Source organism: Dipteris shenzhenensis, chromosome 21 (assembly GCF_047967505.1).
Source record: "Dipteris shenzhenensis isolate YYH24624 ecotype China chromosome 21, Dip_SZ_1.0, whole genome shotgun sequence".
Classification (NCBI taxonomy): Eukaryota; Viridiplantae; Streptophyta; class Polypodiopsida; order Gleicheniales; family Dipteridaceae; genus Dipteris; species Dipteris shenzhenensis.
This window is the reverse complement of record NC_141616.1, coordinates 45,490,497-45,514,299: the sequence shown is the minus strand read 5'-3', so window position 1 is coordinate 45,514,299 and position 23,803 is coordinate 45,490,497. Positions and strand designations below refer to the sequence as shown.

The following is a 23,803-nucleotide window of genomic DNA, read 5'->3' as shown; positions in this document are numbered from 1 at the left end:
TGAGTGTTATCTCCTCCAACCCCTCATTGTGTCTTACACCTACTACCCCACTCTTTCGGGCTGTACGTCTTCCTCTCTCTTCTCAATTCGTACTTTAAAAGGGCTTTTAGTGGTTTGATCATTGCAAGAGTGCAACCCAAGAGATGCCTGTTGCATTCATTTGCACCTTGTACACATGGATTGGATCTAGGCAAACATGTTTGTTAGTCATCTTGATAAATTTGTCAAGTGCAAATTGTGCCATTAAGTCAGCTGGGAGGACAAACGAAGTTGCTAATTGGTATTGTCAATTCACAACTCCAGCCAATTGAAGCAAAGCCTTCATTGTGGATTAGTTAGAATTTACAGTGAAGCCAATCAACATGATACGGCCTGCTACTCCCAATGCACTTCAAACATAATTTTAATACTAAATTTTGAGTGCTTTTGAGGAATAGCTATGATCAACAAAATTTATGTTAACTAGGAATTGGTTAACTCGGCACCTAAGAGGCAATACAAAATTTAAGTCTAGGAAATCAGAGCCCCTTACTATGCTCACAAGCTTTGGACTGAAGCATGTGTGTAGACAGTTCAGCTGTCTTTGGACGTGTAAAGACATTGAAAACAAAAGCCACATATTGGAATAAAACTTTTGGGCAAGACCTGTGACCGGATTGTGTTACTCCTGTGTTTCACACAAAAGACGTGGAAATAATGTTTGCAACATGATTGGATGCCTATGTGCTGCAGCTAATGAAGCATCAGTTAGGTAGTTTACTCCGCATAAACCAGTCAGATAAGGATGCCCTTGAAAACCCTCGGGTTTGCACTCGCAACCAAGCCCTTCTTGCTACCTTGCATCAATACCAACCGCAAGGCAGGAGAGCTAACGTTCCTCGTCCCTGAAAGAACAACTCGGCACAACTATTCAATAATCATCACAACGTCCAATGAATTATGAGAGAAGGTATTATATTTTCATGGATGATCGGGCTGTTTATGCAATGCCTTAGCTTCTATGTGCAATGTACATTTGTAGTGTGGCTTTCATGGAGTAACAGCGCTTGGTGATACAGGAGTGCCAGATCTTTCAGACTCTTGGAGCTCCGTTAAAGATTCAACATATTGGACTAATAAGGGTCTTAACTTCTTGTGGACCTCGAACAAATACTGTCAACATACAGGGGATATGTGGCCAGCATTTTGAATCTTCATGCCCAGCTGGTTGCACCATATGCATTATTAAAGCAACCAAAGATTTCTAGACATTGTAAGTGGATACTTCTTTTCGATAGGTTTCCCATGCTGTTTTAAATTAGCATTTGTTAAGAATCTAATCGAAGTGCCTACTCATGATAGATGTCTTTGCATCAAACCGTTTGGAATTATGTTACATATGATCTACCTAGAAAGGTTTCGATCACAAACACAACTGGCAGTTTCCCTCAAAAAGTGTTTTTGGGGGAAGACTACTGGGGATTAGAGACTCAGCTTGCGACCTATCCGAAAAAAACCTTTTAGTACTCAAATAATTATCCACGAAATCATGTATAGATGGCCAAAACCTCCCTTGCAAAGTGAGGAAAATAGTGTGAATTTCTGCAGGGAAGCACAAGCTCCCAACTCAAAATGTTACAGTATAAACCTACCGAGTAGTTTTCTGTACAAAACATCCTGTAATGTTAATGCTACTTGCCAAGCACCAAAGAAATGCACATACATTACATATTATTTGACTATAAAGAGACCCTGTATCCTGTTATGAGTAACCCATGTAATCTTCAGCTTCTGAAGTCCCTTCGATCTGTAGAGATCTACAACTAGTGCCTTGGACCTTGGATTTTCTGCTGAAAATAACCTGTAGACCACCATGAGCAACCTATCTGTTGTGCATAATCTAGTTTGCTTGTAATATCTTGTATTCTGTTGACCTCATCCTGAAGAAAGGGAATTCAAATCACAGTGCCATCTTTAATTATCGAATTCTTCAAAATAACCGTTACTCCTGTGCGGATATAAAAACCGTCTGATGGCCTTTCTGCCTCTTGTACATGCTGTACAAATATTCCAACCAGTGAGGTCACGATGTTAAAAGCAACAAATACAATATACAAGGAAAGAGACGGAGAAGGGTGAAACATTACTACAGCAAGGAAAATTAAAAAGGTCCAAGGATTTGGCTTTAGCTCACATCTGTGTTTGCAATTACCACGTTCCTGCCTATCCTTGCATTTTTATCAATTATACAGTCCCTGCCATTAAGAGAAAAAGTTGCTTTAAGCTACACAGAATGAGATTTTGGACCGTGCTGGAACTAATAAATACAGGTGATTACTTGATTCTGGTATTTTCCCCCACTCCAACTGGTACTTTCCCTTCTGCAAGGAGGGCTGCCATCTCTGCTTCAGTCTCATAAAAATCAGCTCCCATCATCATGGTATCCTGCGAAATCATGGCTTAGTTTCTCTCTATTCACATGTTGAATTAAAAAACAAAACTTTGCCCTCCAGTTTCCACCGGTATCACATGTATCTTATTTCTTTCATCATAACTTCCACTGTGCTTGATCTCACTACATGGTTGAACAAAGGAATACTGCTAGTTCGTTGATGGATTATTTCTGATAAATTCGTACAGATTGAGGATTTACCAATTCAAGAAGACCTGGATTAAGCTTGCCCAATTAGAAATGATTAGAGCACCCTGGTCACAATCAGCCTTTTTGCTTTGAAAAGACGATTGTCGTCACATCAATATATCATGCTGGATAAAGCTGCTGGAGCACAGCGGAAAAGCTCCTAGTCCATCGATAATTATGTTCAGTTCCTTAAACCTTTTGGAATTTGTGAAATGGTTTTACAAAATGCCGTGCCCAACAGGGTAGGTTTTTAAATTGTGCTTCTTGAAAAAGTCAAGATGCTAAACGGGAAAGCAAGATTCAGAACTAAACAGATTATTCCATTGTGCTTCGTAGGAAGAACATGTTGAATGTCATTTGTGAGGTTCACTATGCCAAGGCCACTAATGCACCATGTATCTTCAGCTCAAGTTTGGTAAAGCCTAAGAGAACATCAATGGGAGTTCACAAATGTTCTACATACCTTAGGTAACTGCTTCTGTGCAGCCATTCAAACTTTTCAGCCTTGTGCATGAAAGTTGCTTCGCATTAATGGTGAGTGCAACATTCAAAACAGGGGTTTTTCCTTATCATTGTCTACTAGGCAATGAAGCCCTGATGCCCCGTTTGTCTCTTTTTAATGACCATAAACCTAGCAAGTTTCTTCTTTAGCCTAATGATTTAATCAAATGAACTAAATAATCATAGGTCATGAACTATAGATCCTTTTTTACCCTAGAACTACTCATAATTTTACCATTTCACTCTTAGGAAGCTGGGATGTAGCTATACCTATGCTTGTTTGGAAGGAATATAATGATTCACTGGGAAACACTTCTTGCTCAATGGTCAACTATTGTAAACCTAAAGAACCATAAATTCGCTCCCTTTGGCAAGAAATACAATAGAGGTATTGTAAGTTTCAAATTGCTAGCTAGGTAGCTAAAGTAGCACTTTTATCAACTGAAGCGTGGTAGTAGAAACTATGGAACCAAATAAGGGTGAGGACTGTTGTTTGTTTTGGTTAAGGATGTGCATGGGGAGGGATTCAATACTACAAAAGCCTATCATGCAATAACCAATTTACAAGTATACACATATATTGCTAGAAGAAAAAGTCTTAGTCAATTGTATGTCTATACATAAGGCAATAAGGGACCAACTTTGCATGAGACTTTACGAATGAGCCTAAAAAACCTCATATTTTTTGAAGGTGTTAGAGAAGTGAGGCACTTCACTATAGATATCTTGTTTAAACATGAAGGGATAAAATATAGAATAAGGAATAAGAGCTTTTGAAAATAAATTGGCATGCCTCAATCAGGGCTCGAGACATTCTGTTTATTCCTTCATACAATGCTAACCTTTGGTGCGTTTTATAGTTTATTGAGATGTGAAATCACTGTTTCTTTCTTTCTTTCTCTTCATACATACATACATACATACATACATATACATATACATATATATATATATATATATATATATATATATATAGAGAGAGAGAGAGAGAGAGAGAGAGAGAGAGAGAGAGAGAGAGAAAAGATGATATAATATGATATGATTGTATGAGACCTTTCAGGATCTATGGGACTGGTGACCGCTATCAACTAATAGTGACCTTTTACATCTAGTGAAAGAAAAATCTTACAAACTTGCTATGCACTGAGTACTTGTTGAGCTAGCTCGTGTGCTAGTCCAAGTACTTTGTTGCGGTGTTCTGAGACTTCTTTTAAGTAGCTTCCTTTTTAAGTTGTGGTGTTTCAAGACTTCTTATAAGAGAGAGAGAGAGAGAGAAAATTTACGAGCAAAGAAACCCCACTTATCTTAACAGTACCAAAGCAAAGGCTGCCTCTTTGTTATTTAAAAAATCATTAGATGCTTTACATGAGGCTCATTTCCACTAAATTTATCCCATCCGCTTGAAACTGAGACAATAACTCACCTTCAATTCCACCCCATGTTCAAGTCGAGACCGAATGCCCACGATAGAATGTTCAACACTACATTCCCTTAGAAAACATCCATGAGAGACTATGGAATCAAGGATCTGCACGAGTGTACAAAATTTATGTAAGATCCATGAAAGAACATTGCTTACCAATATTGAGAATTCTACCAAATCTGTGGATACATACTCGACACTTTTCAATCTTCGTTGGCGGAAGATAACGTGGAGATGTGAAAATAGGTTTGGCAACATCATAGAACCGAAACTTTGGAGGCTGCAAACATAACCATCTTACTCCGTCAGCAATGAACACATGCACATGACTAAAGGGCAAGATTGCAAAACTAGAAAACATGAATCCTTTACCGATAAGACGTAATATCTTCTAATGTGTTTAACAAGCAACTTAAAGTCCTTCATAGTTTCTTGTTGTCTAGAATGAAGAAACATGTATTGAGCAAGGAAAGTAAATTGCTCTATAGTTCCAAATATCTCGTATCTCTGCAAATGGAAAGTAACGAGTTAAATGAGAAAAGGGGATGGGTGAAAAAAGCATCTGCTTGGTATACACATTTGACAATTCCATCATTAGGTGTTATGCTTTCCTTGCTTCCTGCAATTCCTATATTATTTCACAGATCACCACATCTGCTGGTCCCATGCCCTCAGATTGTCCAACTGATCTGAATTAAGATTGCATCCTACAATAAAGAAGGGAGCAATAAAACCACACTCCCTGCAGATTTTCACCATCTTGTAAGTACACACGAATCCTGCTCCTTAGACAGCAACTTCAAACATGCTCGAAGCTGCAACACAATAAGACACTCTGCTGCAGCAGTCAAACCAACCTTCCCACTAGGGCTGGTGTGGTGACAAGTGAGCCTATCATTAGGTGTCCGCTCTATCCACTGCTCATTTCTTATCCCCCTCTTCTGCTTGATTTTTGCATTTTCTTCGGATAATACACAGATTTAGGCAGATTATCCAAGAGAATGTGGTTTCTCTTCTCTTGCATACTGTGCTGCCTAGTTGGAGATAATAACACTTAAGAATGTTGCCTCAACCAAAAAGAGGATAGGAGACAGACAACACAGCAAGGTGAAAGAGAATGTTGCAAGATTATAAAAAGGATCTACGGATTTTATGTTTGTTGAGAGAGGAGAGAGAGAAAGAGAGAGTACATAAAAAAGAAAGATAGATATATTTAAAGAGACCTTATGGGTCTATGAGACAAGGTACACACCAAAAAAGAAACTAGTACATCTCCGAGGAGACAGGGAGTGCACAAGTGAGTAGAAAGGTGCGCCTTTACAATACCCTGAGCACCTAACATAATCAATTGTTGTCCAATATACAAGCATCACCCTGCTACTTCATTTTACACGCATTTTGAGATGAAGTCTACACCGCCAATCATTCGGCTCCTCTCCTACTTCCTGGCTCTACATGGGATACAGATATCAGGAAATGGCCAGAAATGGCAGGGTAGAAGAGCTTCTAACAATCTTCAGAAAGATTCAGATGCAATAAAAGCCTACCTGAAGAGGAAGCTATATAGAGTCAGGACACCCAGGCAAGGGTAAAATTCAACTACTTATCAGCAGCATATTAACCCAAATCATAAGCAAAGATTCTTTGCTGAGGAGATAGGATGGCACAGCCATACTGACACAAGCGGCTCCCTAATAAATTAAGGACAATAATCGATTGCATTCAGAGTATATGGTGTGAGGTATGCAAGAATGATGGGGTAAGGGAGATTATGAGCAATTGGGATAGATGAGATTGAGTGATGTAGTGGATGATATGTGAGCATGATGTAAGCTATGACGTCAAAGCAAGAGTCCACGAAGCTACATAACAATGTACTAGGCAATGAAAGCGTGTAGAGTTTCTGATTATCCTTGGTCCTTCTTCTACTTAACACTTTGTTGTCCCTCTCCTTTGTCAATGATTGTTCCCCAATTCATTTGTAGTTTCTCTCTCATATAACTACAATACCCATCTACATACGTTTATGACCCACTCCTGCATCACTCACACTAGTATTGACCATCAAGCTAGACCCGAAGAGCCAAATAGGCAACAAGGCTGCAATTTGGAAACAATTCTCTTGCAAATGGGATTTAATGGGCTATCAATATAGATTCAATAAAAATTTGAGGGTGGATGCCACAGAGCAAGGCTTGCAGAACCAAGCTCTTTAGGGAAGTTGATTCCATAGTTGTGTTTGATGTCTCGTACAAATTGCACTGGAGAGGATGATGCATAGTTGTAGACTCATTTGCCTCGGCCGTGCTCAGGTCTGGAGATCATGAATGGATGACTTTGCCATAGTTATGGTGCTTATCATGTTTTTGGCCACAGTTGACAGAGCTTTCAGCTATATTGTGGTATAGTGTCTAGTTAATTATGTATTCAGTTTCAACAACATTGGAGCAACAACAGAGACAGGAGTCTACACAATCCCTTCTGCCTTACTTTTTCTGACTTCATTGTGCAAAATTCAGATGCTCTTTCTAAGGTTCTCTGCCTTACATAGGCCTAAAATGAATGAACTGTTTGATGTTTGTGACCATGGTGAGTCACATGGTCGAAAGTTGGCCAAGATGAGGCATAAGGTTATCGAGAACCAAAATGGTGAGTCACAGGCTATGGCCAGTATTTGGACCGACACAGTACACACTCTGATGGCCATATGGGTGAGCATGCAGGGATCCTCCAGAGCAGCCATTGCCAGGAGAGTTACTTTTTTCAGAGTTTGGAGAGGATCTCCTTCTTCTCTGAGTCTCCCTCAGGGATGGCATTTTCAGCCTCCGCCGTGGTTTTTTATTAGCTCATTTTGAGCTGTTTTTTCCTCATGCATTGCATGATGTACTCCCTGCTCTTGCGGTTTTCATACATACTTAATGAAGTAATTTTCTTGAAAAAACAAATGGTGTCACATGGTCAAAAGTTGGCCAAGATAAGGCATAAGGTTATTGTTATGGTGGTTATGGAGAACCACAAGCAAGATCAGGAATCCACACTAAGGTGCCCATGATGAGGCATAGAGTGGCCATTGCTACACGTTGTGTGAGTTGAGTTGTGTCCAGGTTGAGATATATGTACAGGACTGAAAGTGGCATGAGTTCACCTAGTTTTGAGAGAAGTGGCAAGAGTTGTGAATATATATATAAGTGCACAATTGTTTGCAAGTTTTGTGAGAGGGTAGAGTGCTTTAGGAGTGGTGTGAGGTGTGCAAGAGTGATTTGCTAAGGGAGATTGTTAGTGATTAGGATAGATGAGATTGAATGATGTAGAGGGATGATGTGTGAGCATGATGTCAAAGCAAGAGCCCATGAGGCTACATAAGAGTACTTAACAATGTAAGTACGTAAAATTTGTGATTATCCTTGGTCCTTCTGCTTATCACTTCATACTCCCTCTCTTGACCCCCTTGATGCTTTTATATTCTCCCCCATCATGTTTTTCAACATGCCCGACCCCTTCTATTATATTGAAATCAAAACCTGACCAGCGCCCCTATACAAGTTCCGTCCTTTTGCCTTCTCTTTCATCCCAGATTCAATTTCATCGTGCATTTTGCACCATACTACCATGCACAGCAACTTAATGCAAGCAGCTCTATTTATGAGAGATTTTCAAGCAGCCAGAACCCCCTGTCAAGCAAATCACCATCCAGCATTTAAGCAGCTAACGAGAGCAACTCATTGCAACATCCTTTCTAGGCAAAGGAGGTTCTCAACCCACACCAGCCTTGTCACACGTGCAACAGGACAGCTCCAATTCCTTTGTGCCAAATAACTTTTGCAAGCAAGGAAGCTCATCGTGCTTTTTGCTGAGGAAGGCTCTCAAGCCCATATAGATGACAGAAAAAGGTCCCACTTATGCTTTGAGCATGAAGAGAAATATCCCCTAAACACAAGATGTAGGCAAAATGCCATCCTTCTTTCCCTTCTGCTCAAGATGGCACTATACTAGATGGTGCTCATGCACATTATAGCCTTCGGATTGAGGAGCAGAAGAGTTACTTATCACCCCACTACTAGCCAGTCACATCGGTCTTCTAGCTACAAATCATATGAGAACCAGAATGCTGCATAATTCCATGCAAGAATTCACCCTCAAGAACACACCTGTATGGATTAGAAGGGAGCAACAAGGGATCTGTACACTATAGTCCCAAATGCTTTGATGGGTACCAACAAATCCAAAAGTAACGCTAAAATGCAAATTAAATGGCAGCATTGTTCGCATTTTAATGCGAACAGCACTAATAACCACAGTTTAATCAACACACAGATCTTGAAAAAGAATTTCTTTTAGCTCCAACGTTCTATACTGTGAGTTTGGAAAACAGTAATCCTATCTAGAAACCACAATAGGCCATCATGCACACTACAACTGGCTGGCAAGGTGTCTAGCAGTCTCTTAACAACATTATATTTTCTTCATTTGATCTTACAAAAGTAACATAGAACCCTGAATGTGGATCATTGATGTCCAACCTGGAAAGGAATGAGCAAGATATCTCTGTGGAGTGCCACCTAGAAATTACAACTGTCATCAATAGGTCTTCTCTTCAAGTCAATCTGGGAAGGCCTAGTGCAGTGTGCTGTGCAGTAGGTGAACCAAAAGATTTACAATCTCAACATATGAACACCCAGAGAGTGCACACGCACACAGAGAGAGAGAGAGAGAGAGAGAGAGAGAGAGAGAGAGAGAGAGAGAGAGAGACACCTGGGCAGTAAGAGCCAAATTCGCATCAAAGAAGGATCTTATCGTTCCTATATCCTCCCAATAATCATCAAACAGATAAGCCTACATCCCAAAGAAACACATTAGTGCTCATCAAGCAAACAACTGATCAGCTTATATACACAAAAGTTTGAGATTTACCTGGACATTGAACTCTTTAGCTGATGCTGGTATGATTTCAGAACCAAAATCATTCGCTGTTGGATATCGCCACCTGAAATAAGTGTATTTATTGTATGGAGCAATCAAAATATCCATAACAAAATTTGCCTATGTACTCAAAAAGACCTATCACAGGTTTTGAAAAATACATCAAACGACCACATATTCCATGCCTAAGCCGTGCGATTCACATCCTACCTCAATAACTTCAGCAATATATCAGTCCTGAAAACATATATCCCCATAGATGCGATGTAGGGTTTCTTTTTTGCATCCTGTGGGGAGAGCCCTAGGACTGTTGTGTCCACTTGCTGCAAATGCAATGAAACAGTTATCAGACAATATTGCATTCATCCACGAGAAGAAACATATCAACAACCCATTTCGGTGTCATTTTGGTTGCTATAATAAGATGGCCAAGGAGAACATATCAACAAAGCATTGGTATGTCTTTTGGTCGTTATAGTAAGATTGGCACATTTGTACATCTCGATGCCATCAAGTTCAAAATTCATCATCTCATAGCTCAAAGTAAAATTTATGATAAGGCAAATGCCAATAGAAGCTTACCATGCATTTCAGGTCAGCCCCCTTTGGCTTCTCATTAAAATAAAGGACTCTACCTCTGTCATCAATTTTCATCAAACCATAGTCTGAAGCACGACTGCAACAACCGTTCCAAATTGTTAGCCATCAATATGTTACAAAATAAATCGAGTACTTAGCAAAATTACTTATCCTAAGGGCTAACCTTGATATTCCTCTTCACACATTATGTAACTGACTGGAGAGAAAAACATATACAATCCCCATTTCTGTGCTGCTGCTGAACCTACTGTGATTATAGTACTATAATGTGAGCTAATTGAAAGTACCTTGATTGCAGCCCTTGAAATAACTCACCATATGTTAGGTTTTGTAAAATTCACCCGACCTACATGTGATGCCTAGTTGAAAGAACTAGCTTGCCACTGACCAGAAAAGGTCAGATGGATCATTCAGTAAATATGTTGATTAGAATGAGAGAGAGAGAGAGATTACCTGGATATATGGAACCTAGGCATGTAATAGGAGCGTTAGCTCTAAGCACCTGATACTCTTCCGGTATTTTGCTACTCTACTATTTTGTTCACTAGCTTATCACTTTAGCTTTCTGCAAGGGCCTTGGTGAGCCCTTTGCTTCAGCCCTTTGTGGCTTGTGCGAGTTATCTTTTCAAAATTACAAAGAACAGAAAGCGCTGACCAGAAAAGTCCAGATGCTCATTCCATAAATAAGCTGACTACAATGATTTTACGTTCTTTCAATTACGCGGAAAAAAGAAGCAAATGCTTGAGAATCAGGGCAAGCCTCGAGGTGAATGAGTGAGTTGGTTCTAGAGCCTGAACAGAACAAGCAAGCAAAAACACCACCATCATAGTACAAGTCTTTCACCCTTTGTTTGAGCAAGTTCACAACCGAGCTTAGTCAGATCTCCTAACAATTGACAGATGAAGAAACCTCCTCACTAAATACCCATACCATAGTGCAAATGTGTAAATTCATCCAGACAGTTTTGAACCAACCGTGCCAACCTAGTCAGCTGACATGAATATTAAGTGTACCATATATAGTGACCCGTGCTTGTTCAAGGAATGGCTCTCCCCAATTCTGAAAACAGATACTGTGATATGTTGGTCTCACATCCCAGCCAGCACTAGGACTGACGTAATCTATTTTACATTGCGATTCGATGGAAGGGTTTCGCCATTTTTCCTGCATATCTTTTTATTTTCCATTATACCAAATGAGGTACACATGCATTTCTTTGGTATCAAAGCCAAAATCAGGCCTCTATGTATGTTCCTTTGATTTGAAGTAACATGGGGTACTCTTCTTCCCAATGGAAAGTGTATTGTTTTCTGGCTGGTTGGAAGTGTTGAGATCAACTTTCCATCTACATCAACACTTGGATTGGCAACATGGGGGACTCTTCTTCCCAATGGAAAGTGGAGGATTGTCTTTCTGGCTGGTGGCACTGTAAAGATCAAGCTTTCAATGCTTTTGTACAGTGCCACATGACACCTCTTGATCATCAACACCTTCTAGGACCAATGTTTCATGGCATCCTCAAGACATGGATGCATAATTGACAACCAGCTCAAATCTTGAACCATGAAGCTTTAGGTCTCCCATAAAACATTTATTTTGTTTTGCAAGGCCATGTTATTACCATGTGATCTTTAATTTAAGCTTCTCAACTTCAGCCCTCATGTTTCAAGGATCTTTCTTTTGACAGAATGCAGACTCAAATCACTTCCATCCTCCTCAACCCTCATCCTCTCCCACTGTTGTCCTAGACGCATTCTATATTGATGACCGGTCCATGCATAGGCATGGCTCTGTAGGTATAATGGCAAGCACAACAATGTGAGCATTCTCCTATTGTGTCACGTCTAGAACAACCACAGAAACGCGATTTGAGGCTCTTTTCCATAAAAACACCCTCTATCGCATTTATTAGCAAAACATGCTAGGTGTGCACAAGCTTGTAGTCAAGAACCTAGAAGACCGTTTTCCACACATGTGGCTGACAAGATAGATGTGTCATGCATTGAAAACTATGCCCTTTCCCCTTATCTACACTTTTCTCCATCCCTACACCACATCCTTACCTTGCATCACTGCCATCATCTCCCCCCCCCCCCCCCTCTTTAGTCCCATCATCCCTTCAACACCCCCCCTCCCCCCCTTACTCCCATCATCCCCCCAATACTCCCCCCCTTACTGCACTTGTGCAAGATCCACAAACAAGTCACCAGGGCCAACTGTGGATAGAACAAATCCAGGTACTCATATATACCACTTAGGAATTTGCACAAGGGGAAAGTGCCAATACTCTCATCAGTGGATCTTCACAAAGGCTCGTCTCACAGGGCACGGGTCAGTACAGATCAGGAGTTTGATAAAGTAACATAACCTCTCAAGAGGGGTCACTCAAGCCAGCCCTCACTATAGAGAGAGCTAGAGCGACAACCGGCACCCAAATGTACGTGATCAAAGGATCATATGTTGGGACAATGTAGGTGTTGCAAAACGATAAATGAGGGCTCCTCAACCTATTTTTCCTTTAAACCACACGAATTCCACCATCTTCCTTCCTTGTTGCCTTGTCGGAGCTGTCACCCTTTTGTTAACCTCTTCGACATCTTTGTGGAGTTCTCCACTTAACCCAACACTTCCCAATTGGGACTCCATATTGGTGCCATGTGTCCTTTAACGACCTAGTAATTCCATGTTCACTTAGGACACCTCCTCCATCGATATTATCTCCCCAACATACCTTGTGGATGGGGACTATATCACAAGCAAAGACACCTAGGACTCAGCACCACGCTCCTAACAAAATCTTGAGTTCTCACCGGAGGACAGTATGTAGGAGACAATGGCCAGCATCACCACATAAAAAACTAGGTGGCACAGCTTAGTGATGGGGAGGCAGCAAGTTCATCCCTGCAACTACTCTCGTAAACATCTAGCACGATATCATCCATATCTTGCACACAATCTACGAGCAAGGTTTGAACGGTTCTAGGATGACCGCTGAGAGTCGGGAGCATTTCTGCACGACCTGGCCTGCAAGCATTGTTTACATATCCACAGATTGATGAATCCATTGGTTGCACCACGCAATGGTTTTTGGCACTTGCTCCTAGGATACCCTAGGCAGTGAGCTGGGATCCTGCGAGGCAGACTGCAGGACAGCTGGCCCTTTTTCAGTGCAGCACAGATAGCTGACTCTTTGTATGGTGTCATAGATGTTCCTTTTCTTTGCCCCCACAAAAAAGAAAAGAGTTATAATCTAGTAGCCAAAACACAAAAAGCCCCTTTAATACTATGAAAATATCTCATGTGTCTAATGCCTTGATTGTATGAAAACGTAATTGGCCAAATCAGACAAAAAAGTGTAAAAAGGTGAGAATAAGGAGTCTACACAATACATGGATTACCTCTCATCTATTGGCACACAAGAAATAGTGATATCTGCACCAGTATCCTTATGCTTCTGCAAGCATGATCATCAAAAGTTAAAAGTTAACAGTAGTGAAGCAAAGCCAACAGATTTTCAACTCTTTGAAGAGAGCATTAGTTGACCTGTATGAAATCCATATAATCCATGCGGTATAGGTGATCGCCTGAAAGAATGAGTATGTTTTCCAAATCCTGATTCTTGGCATCCTAACAACCAGAACACAAAATTGAGAATCGACCCAAAAAATTATAGGGATGAAAAAAGACAGATGCCCTCGCCCTTGGAAGTCTAGACATGCAGTACGTGATGGGATCTGAAATTGGAAAACAAACTGGTGCAGGGAAAAAAAGGATACAACTTGCGAAACACAAAAACAACTTGAGCTCTCTGATACTGAAGTGTAGGCAGCTTACAAATCCAAAATCCTTCATGTATTCCAATAATCTTGTGGATGACTTGAGTGCAAAGGTTTTTTAAAAACTGTACAAAAGACCTCTTCAAACAGTACAGTACAAACATCAAGGAGTAGCTCTCTCCTCCTCTATACATTCTATAAACATGTATGTACCTCAAAGAGCCAAGTGAACTGCCGAACAGCATCTGCAGTCCCCTGAAACCAATTCATTCCTGTCTCACCAGGAGTTTGGGTTGCTGCTAACACCTAAGCAACATCACAACAAAAATTACCTCAAGTTCATGCAACAGTGAATCCGTATAAGATTAAAGAAATAATTTAAGTGAAAAGCATGTAAACCTTTTTTTGTACTCTTCAACCAGATCTATCAGGATCAATCCAAAACTATGCCCCAATGTGTTATTTGAATGAACAAACAGTGCATCTTTTAACTTTACAATAACCAGAGTAAAACTACTTATGACATCCCACAGACTTCATCAGCAAAAAACTGCTCGTGTTTATCTGAATTCATTAGCAAACTCCTACATGTGTCCTAGTTCGGACAGTCAATACTCTTTCCGTTTGGAAAATGTATATTCTTAAGGCTTGGATATATCCAATACAGATATCAGGAATTGGAAAACGAAGGTAAGACGAATGAACAAATAGAGATGGGTAAAGGCCAGGGGGAAGAGAGAGAGAGAGAGAGAGAGAGAGAGAGAGAGAATATGACGTAATATGTTATTACATCTACTGGAGGACTATGTCACCTTTCTAGCCTATGTTGCAGATTGTCTCCACTGATGTTTTGGGCTGGGAAATTTTGAAACCGTCGTTGCACATATGCAACACTGTTCCAAGAGTTGTCATTGCCTGACCTGTCTTTCCATTTGAAAAGAAGATTAAAACCACCTCGTTCTAGAGAGGTCTCTCTCTAGTCCAAAACTGCTTTTTGCTCACAAGGGGTATACACTAATATCCTTAACAAAAACTAAGCTATCAGTTGCATCTAGCACCTCTTTTAGCGACTAACATGAAAAACTAGATGTATCCTCACATCCTAGAGGGCTTCAATCCATAAGTTGCATATTACACGGATTATCTAAAATGGACTGAAATAATGAATTGACAGCTTATAAACTTCACCAATTCGCAAAGCCTCAGAATCTTTTGGGATTCTGAGGTAGACAAATTGGCCCTCTACAAGTATTCGAGGCGAGCGCTTCTGATTTGCATAAAACTGAGCTCTATCCTGAGGGATGCAGGATTCTCCTTTACAAACTGCAACATATCTTGCTGCAATTGCAAGAAATCAGTAGTTGCTTGTACCTTCATGTTTTGCAGACCAGTCACCAATAGTCCACAAAGACTAAGGCTGAACCGTATACATAAAAACGAATGAATTTAGTAGCTCAATGCTTTGCACTATTATATGCAAACTCAGCCTTGGGAAGATATTGTTGCCAACCAAATTGCTTTTGTGAGACATACACAGGAAGCCTATCCTCAAGAATTTGATTAGCACACTCCATGTATCCATCTAACTCAAGATGTTCAGATGAAATCATACTCAGCTTAGTCTCCTCAACATGGCACAGAAAGTGTTTTGGAGTTGATTGACTCTGACGGTACTTTGCAGTCAAATCCACATACAGTCATGCAATCACTACAGATTACTATGCTTCCCTTTTCACTATAGACCCATATATGCCGGGGAGAGAGAGAGAGAGAGAGAGAGAGAGAGAGGGGAGGGCGGGGGGGGGGGGATGTACCAAATTGCTTGTTTGGCAAACTACTCCCTTTCACGTGATGTACCTTTCCCCAACATGGAACTCTGGACAGCATGACCTGCCTTATATAAGGGCAAATGCCCTGGTCTTGATGGATTGGCCCCTCCTTCATCATTGCCTTTTTGTAGGACATTGGTTTTCATATCACATCAGCTCTTTAGGGGATATGAGATTCTGGATTAACACCTTCTTCACTTGTTGACACTCGCATTCATCTTATCCCTAGGGGCGGTGCAGAAATTTGATCACACAGTGGAGGTCGATTACACTACTTAGGCACAACATATATAATTTTAGCAAAGGCAATTAGCCGGCAGATGCAGTCCCTACTTCTTGATTCAATCCACAATATATAGACCGGCTTTGTGCATGGCCATGAATTTTTTATAATAGCTTTTCATTTTGGGAGGCCTCAAAGTTAGCTAAGGGGAATGTTCACGAAGGGATAATGTGATGCTGAAAAACCTTCGTTTCAGCCCCTCAAGAAGCAGAGTCAACTATCCTTCCGATCAATGAGGGCCATTATCCATCTACTCCACACAGAACTGATGCACCTTTTTCTGATAATACTGCTAGATTATCCACTTGAGGAAGTGTCCCAGGATTCTTACTAGACTGGCAAGATGCAATGCCACAAGGTGATGTAGATAAAAACATTATGCAACAAAAAAGTATTACACCCACAGACTTCACGATAGTGATAGTTCCTTGTTAGTCAATAGACGATTGCTCTCATGCTACTTTTACATCTGTTCATCCAAGCTACTAAACTTTTACATGTAACAAGTAGCTAAACCAAACAAATTGGTATTTTGAAGCCCTATTTGAAATTCATTGCTCTGTTTTCTGATGTCTAGTTCATTCTTGCCCATAAATAATTCATTTACTGTCACCTCTTCGTGTCTATGCCAAAGTCTATGTCCGATCTACCCACATAGCACATTTTAAAACTTGCTACCATAAGGCAGCCATGGCCCTTAGTTTGAGTCCCTATTAATGAATCCATTGCTGATGTACTTGTGTGTAGCCAAGAACACTGGTTCAGACTAAACCCAACTGCATGTGACCAATCAAAACACAACAACAGATTATTGTAGTATATTATGTAGCTCCCCAGGATAGTTAACCCATAAACTTCATCTCTTCTGTCTCAAGGAGATGGCTTTGTCAACCTGCTGAACCACACTTCATGTTCCTGCTTGTTTATCTTAATAGAATGTGCACCCGGTGGCCTCAATGATAGTGCATCAAAGAGCTATTAGTGCCAAGGTGACAATACCCCCATGTTGATGGTGCAAAAAAATATAAGACGTTTTGAGACCAACAAAATAGCATCAAATGGGCAGGAGTCAGAACACACCTCCACAAACCCATCTCCAAAATTTACTCCATTGCCAAATGAATAGGTTCGCGCAAGGTGACGATTAAGAGAAGCTGAGTTGAACTGAGTAAGGACATATATCTTATTGATTCCACTGTTGATGCAGTTGCTCATTGGTACATCTATCAGCCTGTAAGCACCCCCAATTGGTACCTGCAACATAACCAAGACTAATTATCATATTTTTATAGTAGCAAATCAGTCTTCAAACTCCAGCATTTTTTCCAGTGCCAAAAAGCTTGCACTGTCATCCTTGCATAAGATAAAGACCAATGAACAAGTCCTCCTCCAAGAAATCTTACAGCTGGTTTTGCTCTTCTTCTAGTGAGAGGAAAGAGTCGTGTCCCCGCTCCACCACCTAGTATAACAGAGGCGACCGATTTTGGGTCTGCCCGTGGTCTCTCAATGGCAGGTGTCTGGTGCTGCTATTGCATAGTAGAACATAAGAAACAGAGCTATGAGAGGAGCTTTACAATTTAAAAACTCAGTAACATGTACAGAAGGAAATAACCACTGTACTGCCGTAGCAGCAATTTTCAACAACATAAGAAGAAGGAGAAGCATTTTATTCATAGCCGTGCATTAAATTTTTTATCTCCAATTAAGGAATACAAAACATTAGAAGTAATTACCATGAATATGTCAGTTTTGCCATTAAATGTGTACAAAAACATCATGTTCCTAGTCTTTACAGGGTCAAAAATCTGCAATCCAAGGGGAATATGAACGAAAAACCACAAACTGCATCAAAAAACATGCCATGGTTTCCGCCCAATTTCCTGTAATAGGAGAGCCAACAATGCTGTTGTTAAATGTGAGGATTCTTTTGACCAATTCCAAACAGGGCATTGACACAGAGTCTGCGGGAATTCTCGAACTGAAATTTTTTCTAGCCTCACCGCTGTCATGAGGCATGTAAACTTTCTAAACGCTTGTATATATTTTGTTAGGTTCTCAAAAGCTTCACTTTCTGTCTTTAAAGAACCTTCACTAATTTCTATTTGGGGTAAGAATATCTTTGCATTTCATCACACTAAACATATTTAGACCATACATTTATAAAAGGACTTAATATGTAGTCAACATCAAAACTCCAAGATGAAGTCAAGACTCTGCTGTTATAAAAACTAGTCCTTTGGGAACCTTTGCTATCAAAATCGGTCCACAATCTCATGATGCATGCTCAACTGCTCCCAAGGGCAAATCTGCACATTAATACCTAAAGAGAGCACGAAGTTCGAGTGTTATTACAGAAAAAAAGGTGAGCCAGCAGATCCCAAGGCCACAGTCCTACAGCCCTCTTATGAGAGCCTCTGATTAGCTCACTGGTAATCTGGCCAACTATCAATGATCACCCAATTGCTGCAATATGGCTAGATATAAAGTATCAGTCAACTGATTGTCTTGCAACTAGGTGACACATCCCTGCAGGCTTACTCTTGACATATACCTAGATGAATCCACGAATCTTCCCAAACTCATCCTCTAAAAACACAACATAGTGCAGTTTCAATCTCATGATAGTCACTCATAAGATTGAAAACCACAAACTCCATCACGCAAAGCAGTGACTAGCTACTATGACATCCCCACTGATGTCATCAGCGCCCAATAGTGGGTATAGACCATAGTATAAAAATATGCTCTCACACATACAAATCCACACACACCCATACATACTTGAGCATCCATTTATACAAAGTCTTTGTACTGAGTTTCTGTCGGCACTCCGGAGTTGAAGGGCAGACTCAGCCATGATGAAGGCTAGCACTAAAGAAGAAGGCTAATCAAAAAGTAGTCCAAAATCTATTCATTCAAGCTACAACTGCTTGTGAAGTCTAAACGATTTCATTTTAGTCTCTCCCAAACGAGCATCTAAATCTAGCTGACAGGGCAACGCAGAATTTAAGATAGAAAGAACTATTGCAATATGAGCAGGCCGCAACATGGACAAAAACTTCACAAGGTGAAATTTGCATGTCCGCTAATATGGCAGAAGCATATACCTGGATGAATCCAGGAACATTCCTAGACTCATCCTCTCAAAACACAACATAGTGTAGTTTCAATCTCATGATCGTCACTCATAAGATTTAAAACCATAAACTCCATCACGCATAGCAGGGACTAGCTACTATGACATCCCCACTTACGTCATCAGCGCCCAACAGCGGGTGTAGACCATAGTATAAAAATATGCTCTCACACATACAAATCCACACACCCACACATACTTGAGCATCCATTTATACAAAGTCTTCGTACTCAGTTTCTGTCCGCACTCTGAAGGTGAAGGGCAGACTCAGCCATGACGAAGGCTAGCACTAAAGAAGAAGGCTAATCAAAAAGTAGTCCAAAATCTCTTCATTCAAGATACAACTGCTTGTGAAGTGTAAACGATTTCATACTGCTTATCCAATTAAGAAAAGAGGGCTTTACGCCTTCCAAGGGGGAGTTAAAAACATGCTGACAAATAGTCATTGATAAAACTCAAATCTGGTATGCAGTTGTTGATATTCATAAGATAAATCATACCTTAGTTCGGAGGACTTCAGCTGGAAGTATACCAGCACTAACTCATATATCTAAAGTAAAATAGAACATAGGATTGTTCCTTTGCCACAACTACCAAACTATTGCACTTGCAAAGTTGGAGCTTGCCATTAAAGAACATAGAAGATAGAGAACTCTCAAGACAGCTAAGAACAAATAGAGATGAGAATTTGTATCACAAGAAAGTACATCTCAATGCTTCACGAGTTATAATGGACTAGACAGTGGTGCCAAAATCAACATAGTTACATGCAATGGAAGACAATGAAAGCTAATAATGCCCGCAAAGACTTCAAGACTCCTAATCCACACTTTCCTCTCCTTCGAATTGTCAATGCCTTCCTCTGTTTTGTGCCTTGAGCTGCCTACTATGATGTTTAGTAAACAAAGCCATTAGTATGCTTCTTCTGAGCTTCAATGTTTTGTATCCCCGACCAAGACACTGTTGGAGACATGTTTTTAAATGAGCTTGAATTTCAGCTTTTACTCTTAAAAGTGTAGATGTCCACAACAAGATCTATGTCCAATGCCATTAAATGTATTTCCCTATCCGTAAATGCTCTTCTATTCAACCACATTAAGATGCAGTATCTTTGCCTAGCTTCTTTAATAGAAAAAGATTCTCAATTATGGCATCACATGGGGGTTTTGAGCATTGACCGTCGAGGTGTAAGAAGGGGAGGAGGGCAGGGGGAGAGGGGGCAAGGGGGGGGGGGGTCTTAATGCAAGGCATGTTTACTTTAAAAGTTGGAAGGGAATCAAGGACGATTTGCAGGATGAGAATCCGCTTGTCAAGGGTGTTGTAATTATAGTACATGGCACAAGTCTTCACATGAGGAGATGGAAGAATTAAATTAGTATTTCTTCTTATGAAGTTTTTGTAGAAAATAAGTGTCCAACATGGTCCAAAGAATCGAACTTAAAATTCCATGGACGACTGCAAGCTTGATGTCTACTAGAGCTAATTTATTTTTTTAAGAATCTGCTTTAGGGTGGAACAATAAAGAAAACTTACAAAGGTATCACATTTCTGAAGGCGAAGCTCCTTTGATAAACGTACATAGTACAAATCACGTATCAAAAGGCAACAGAAATACACATGTACCTAGCCCATCAAACTCCATTACAGGTGGCAGTACTGAAGCCCATGCAAAATGCCAAGAACCACGTTGGAATTGGCAAAGACAGAATGGAAAACATCCTAGTTAAATTCAGACAATGGGCCAATTTGGCATCTTACTGCGCTGAGTGTTTCAAATGACTATTGATCCATTGGCCACAGTTGCACGGATGACATGCATTTGGGATGCGGGAGTCCCAGTCATCATCTTAGCAGTGAGGACTGAGAAAATCAAGGAAGCTGCTGTTGTGGGAGGGCTGCTGTTAACAATATGTCCAAAAGTATATTTAAGCTTAAAATAAAGCGATCTAAAATCTTCTTCATTTAAGCTCAATATGCCAGATCAAAGGACAATCAATATGAATGAGAAGTGTAACAATTAAACATGATAAATGACGTCCAGTCTTTTTGGCAGCCGAAGCCACATCCATAATCGGGGAGCTAGGAGATGCTCACTAAAACCAAGCGCAAACAATACATGACATATTTTCATGTTGTAGCTGAACTAAGAACTTGTAATTCTCCACTCAAATCTGGGCCCACATATACAAACATTTACTTCATATCGAGCACATCTGCTTCATCCAAGATAAAACTGTTGGTGAATGCGAAATTTTCATTTCAGTCTCGTAGGGCAACCACCATAATGGTGATGGCATTAATGAAATATCAGCTGGACGGTAATTTGGATTCTGGAACAAACATTCATGGAGCAAGATCTGTGCATGTCATGAGTTTAGTGCAGGCAACGATCACGCACACAAGTATAAGCTCGTGTCGCGGGTCTCTCTCTTCAATGCAGCCCGTGTGCACACACGCACTCACACATTGCATGGAAATGTGCAGAAACCCCACGTTATCGCAACATCACCTGTGACCTGAACCCACAGAACGTCACCACGCATAGCAGGACTAATGCTACAATGGCATCGCAATCGCCTTCGTTAGCATCCAGCTATGGTTTTCAAAGCATATGCCCTCCCACCTATGTACCACACACACGAACACAAATGCCCTCTTTTGAAAATCTCCAACATTGAAGGGTGGGACACAACTTCTTAAGGGAGAAAGAAAGACCATTCGAAAAGTCGGTCCAACCGGTAGATTCATCGCCATGCAGGCTAGGCGTGAGGAGGAACATATCAAAATCAATGTACTTCTCTTCAGCAACGCTGCGACTCCCTGAGAGAGGAAGATGAGTTCACTTTCGCCTCTCCAAAGCAAAGAGCTCTTAGCATACTTGTTGATTTTGTTAGCTTATCCTTCGACGCATACGATTGGAAAAGGACTTCCAAAAGACAATATAAAACTAAGTTGCAGATATATGCCATTAAGGCATGCTTTGCACTGTGAAGACGATGTGCGATTGGAGGAAAGTTGTAAGATGCTCCTTACTCTAACCTTGGCAACTTATGTGGTGACCCGTGTTGCGCGCAAGGTTGAGCAGTGGTGAAGAACTCTGCTTATATACTTTGTTAGCACTCCCTTGAAGGCTATAGGCAAGACTTAGAGGGTGATTTGTGTGATTTTCGGCATGTTTATTTTTCGCTCTCTCATACTACTTATCCTTTCGCTCTCTTTCTCACCTCTTCATCTGTGAAACAGCACCATTCATGCTCTCTTGATTTTGCATCTTGATGTTACTACGCGGTCCTTTTCATACAAACGCTAGGCCCGACGGCGAAGGATCTGGCGAGGGATATGTCAAATGCCGTGTGACTCGTCGAAAAGTCAAGATGATTGGCGTACCCGCTCGGCGTACGTAAATCATGAAGCACGGTCACTAAAGGATGATTTTATGAAGTCAGAGAAAAGTAACTTAACTGGGTCGCAAGCAGCTTAAACTTCGGGGGAAAAGCTCTACTAAACATCATTCATCAAACAGAGAATAGTAAGTCGCATTACGATCTCACCGTGAGATCCACAGAACAAGGATACTAATTAATCTTATATCACCGTGAGATCCACAAAAAAAGGATACTAACACGATCGGAAACAAATGATAACCGTGAGATCCGATACGAATTCATATTTCTACCAGACAACATTACTCAAAATCCCAGAGAGACAATGACGATTAGAAACCTCAAACAACGAAGCGCTGCTGTCAAAGATTTAAACGTCCCTGACCGAGCAGCAAAAGCTCATCTGCGCGCCAAAGTCTAATAGGAAATACTATTCAAGAATGTGCGAATAACAACTAGCTATGATAGGACGCATCAAGAACTGGAAGGTTTTGTACAGTTGCTATGGAAACGGGGAGGAGAGAAGCAGCATTTTGGGCAATGACAAAACGGTTCGGTAAATTCTGGCAGCAACGAGCACAATGCCGCTCTCTACATAACGGTAGAACGAGAATGCAAAATTGGCGGGGCGGGGAGCAGCAAACGATTTTCTAAGAAGGTCGCTGCTTTCAAAATGCAGCAAAACGAAAGCGTGTGGGAGGGGCAAGAGAAACGGACCAGGACTTCTTTGGCGATGTCGGCGAGGACGGAGAGGGCAAGGAAAGGGGAGGGAGGTTTGAGGCATTGACGAGGCGGGGAGGAAGAGGGGGAGAGGGAAGGGGAGACGAGGGAGCCAAGGAAGGAAGATTTGGGGAGGGAGGAGGAGGAGGAGGAGGGGAGGGAGAAGGAAGAAGCCATAGGAACTGAATGAGAAACTTTGAAGCTAATCCGCCATAGCCAAAAGCTTGGAAGCTAATCCGCCATAGCCAAAAGCTTACGAAGCTCTTCTGCTTCTTTTAATAAGCTCAAGAAATGAACCAGCGAAGAAGATGATTACCGGCCCCCCCGGTCACCCTCCCCCTTCCACCGCCTATCCCCCCAATCCTTCCCCTCCACCTGTCATCCCACGTCACCCACCCCACTCACCACGGGTTTCCCTCCCCTGACCTACCACCTCCCGCCACGTGTCGCCCCTTGCATCTCCCGCCTGTCGGGACGCCGCACCGCCAGCGTGGCCTTATCCACGTGCCGAGATTCTGGACCCACCACTTGTTCTTCTCCCACTGGCTACAGACCCGTGGCCCACCAGGTGTCGCCCGCTCAGTGGGGCACCCGTGACACGTCCCTTTTTT

The 23,803-nt window shown here is 41.2% G+C and overlaps 1 protein-coding gene across 2 annotated transcripts; it reads right to left on the bottom strand.

Annotated features, from left to right (window-relative positions):
* Positions 1–1,506: 1,506 nt before the first annotated feature.
* Positions 1,507–23,451, bottom strand: LOC147888932 (glucose-1-phosphate adenylyltransferase large subunit 1-like). Of its 2 annotated transcripts, none has more exons than XM_087392195.1 (15): positions 23,190–23,451; positions 17,357–17,479; positions 17,034–17,207; positions 14,055–14,147; positions 13,609–13,692; positions 13,464–13,519; positions 10,047–10,140; positions 9,675–9,787; positions 9,456–9,528; positions 9,297–9,377; positions 4,738–4,824; positions 4,545–4,649; positions 2,318–2,424; positions 2,174–2,234; positions 1,507–2,036 (listed from the first exon to the last, which is right to left on the bottom strand). In XM_087392195.1, the coding sequence occupies exons 1-15, from the start codon at positions 23,367–23,369 to the stop codon at positions 1,935–1,937; spliced, it is 1,533 nt and encodes a 510-aa protein (XP_087248321.1). In that variant the 5' UTR covers positions 23,370–23,451; the 3' UTR covers positions 1,507–1,934. The 2 variants fall into 2 exon arrangements, with proteins under 2 accessions (XP_087248321.1, XP_087248322.1); XM_087392196.1 differs by having other exon boundaries at positions 1,508–2,036; positions 17,357–17,476.
* Positions 23,452–23,803: the final 352 nt, after the last annotated feature.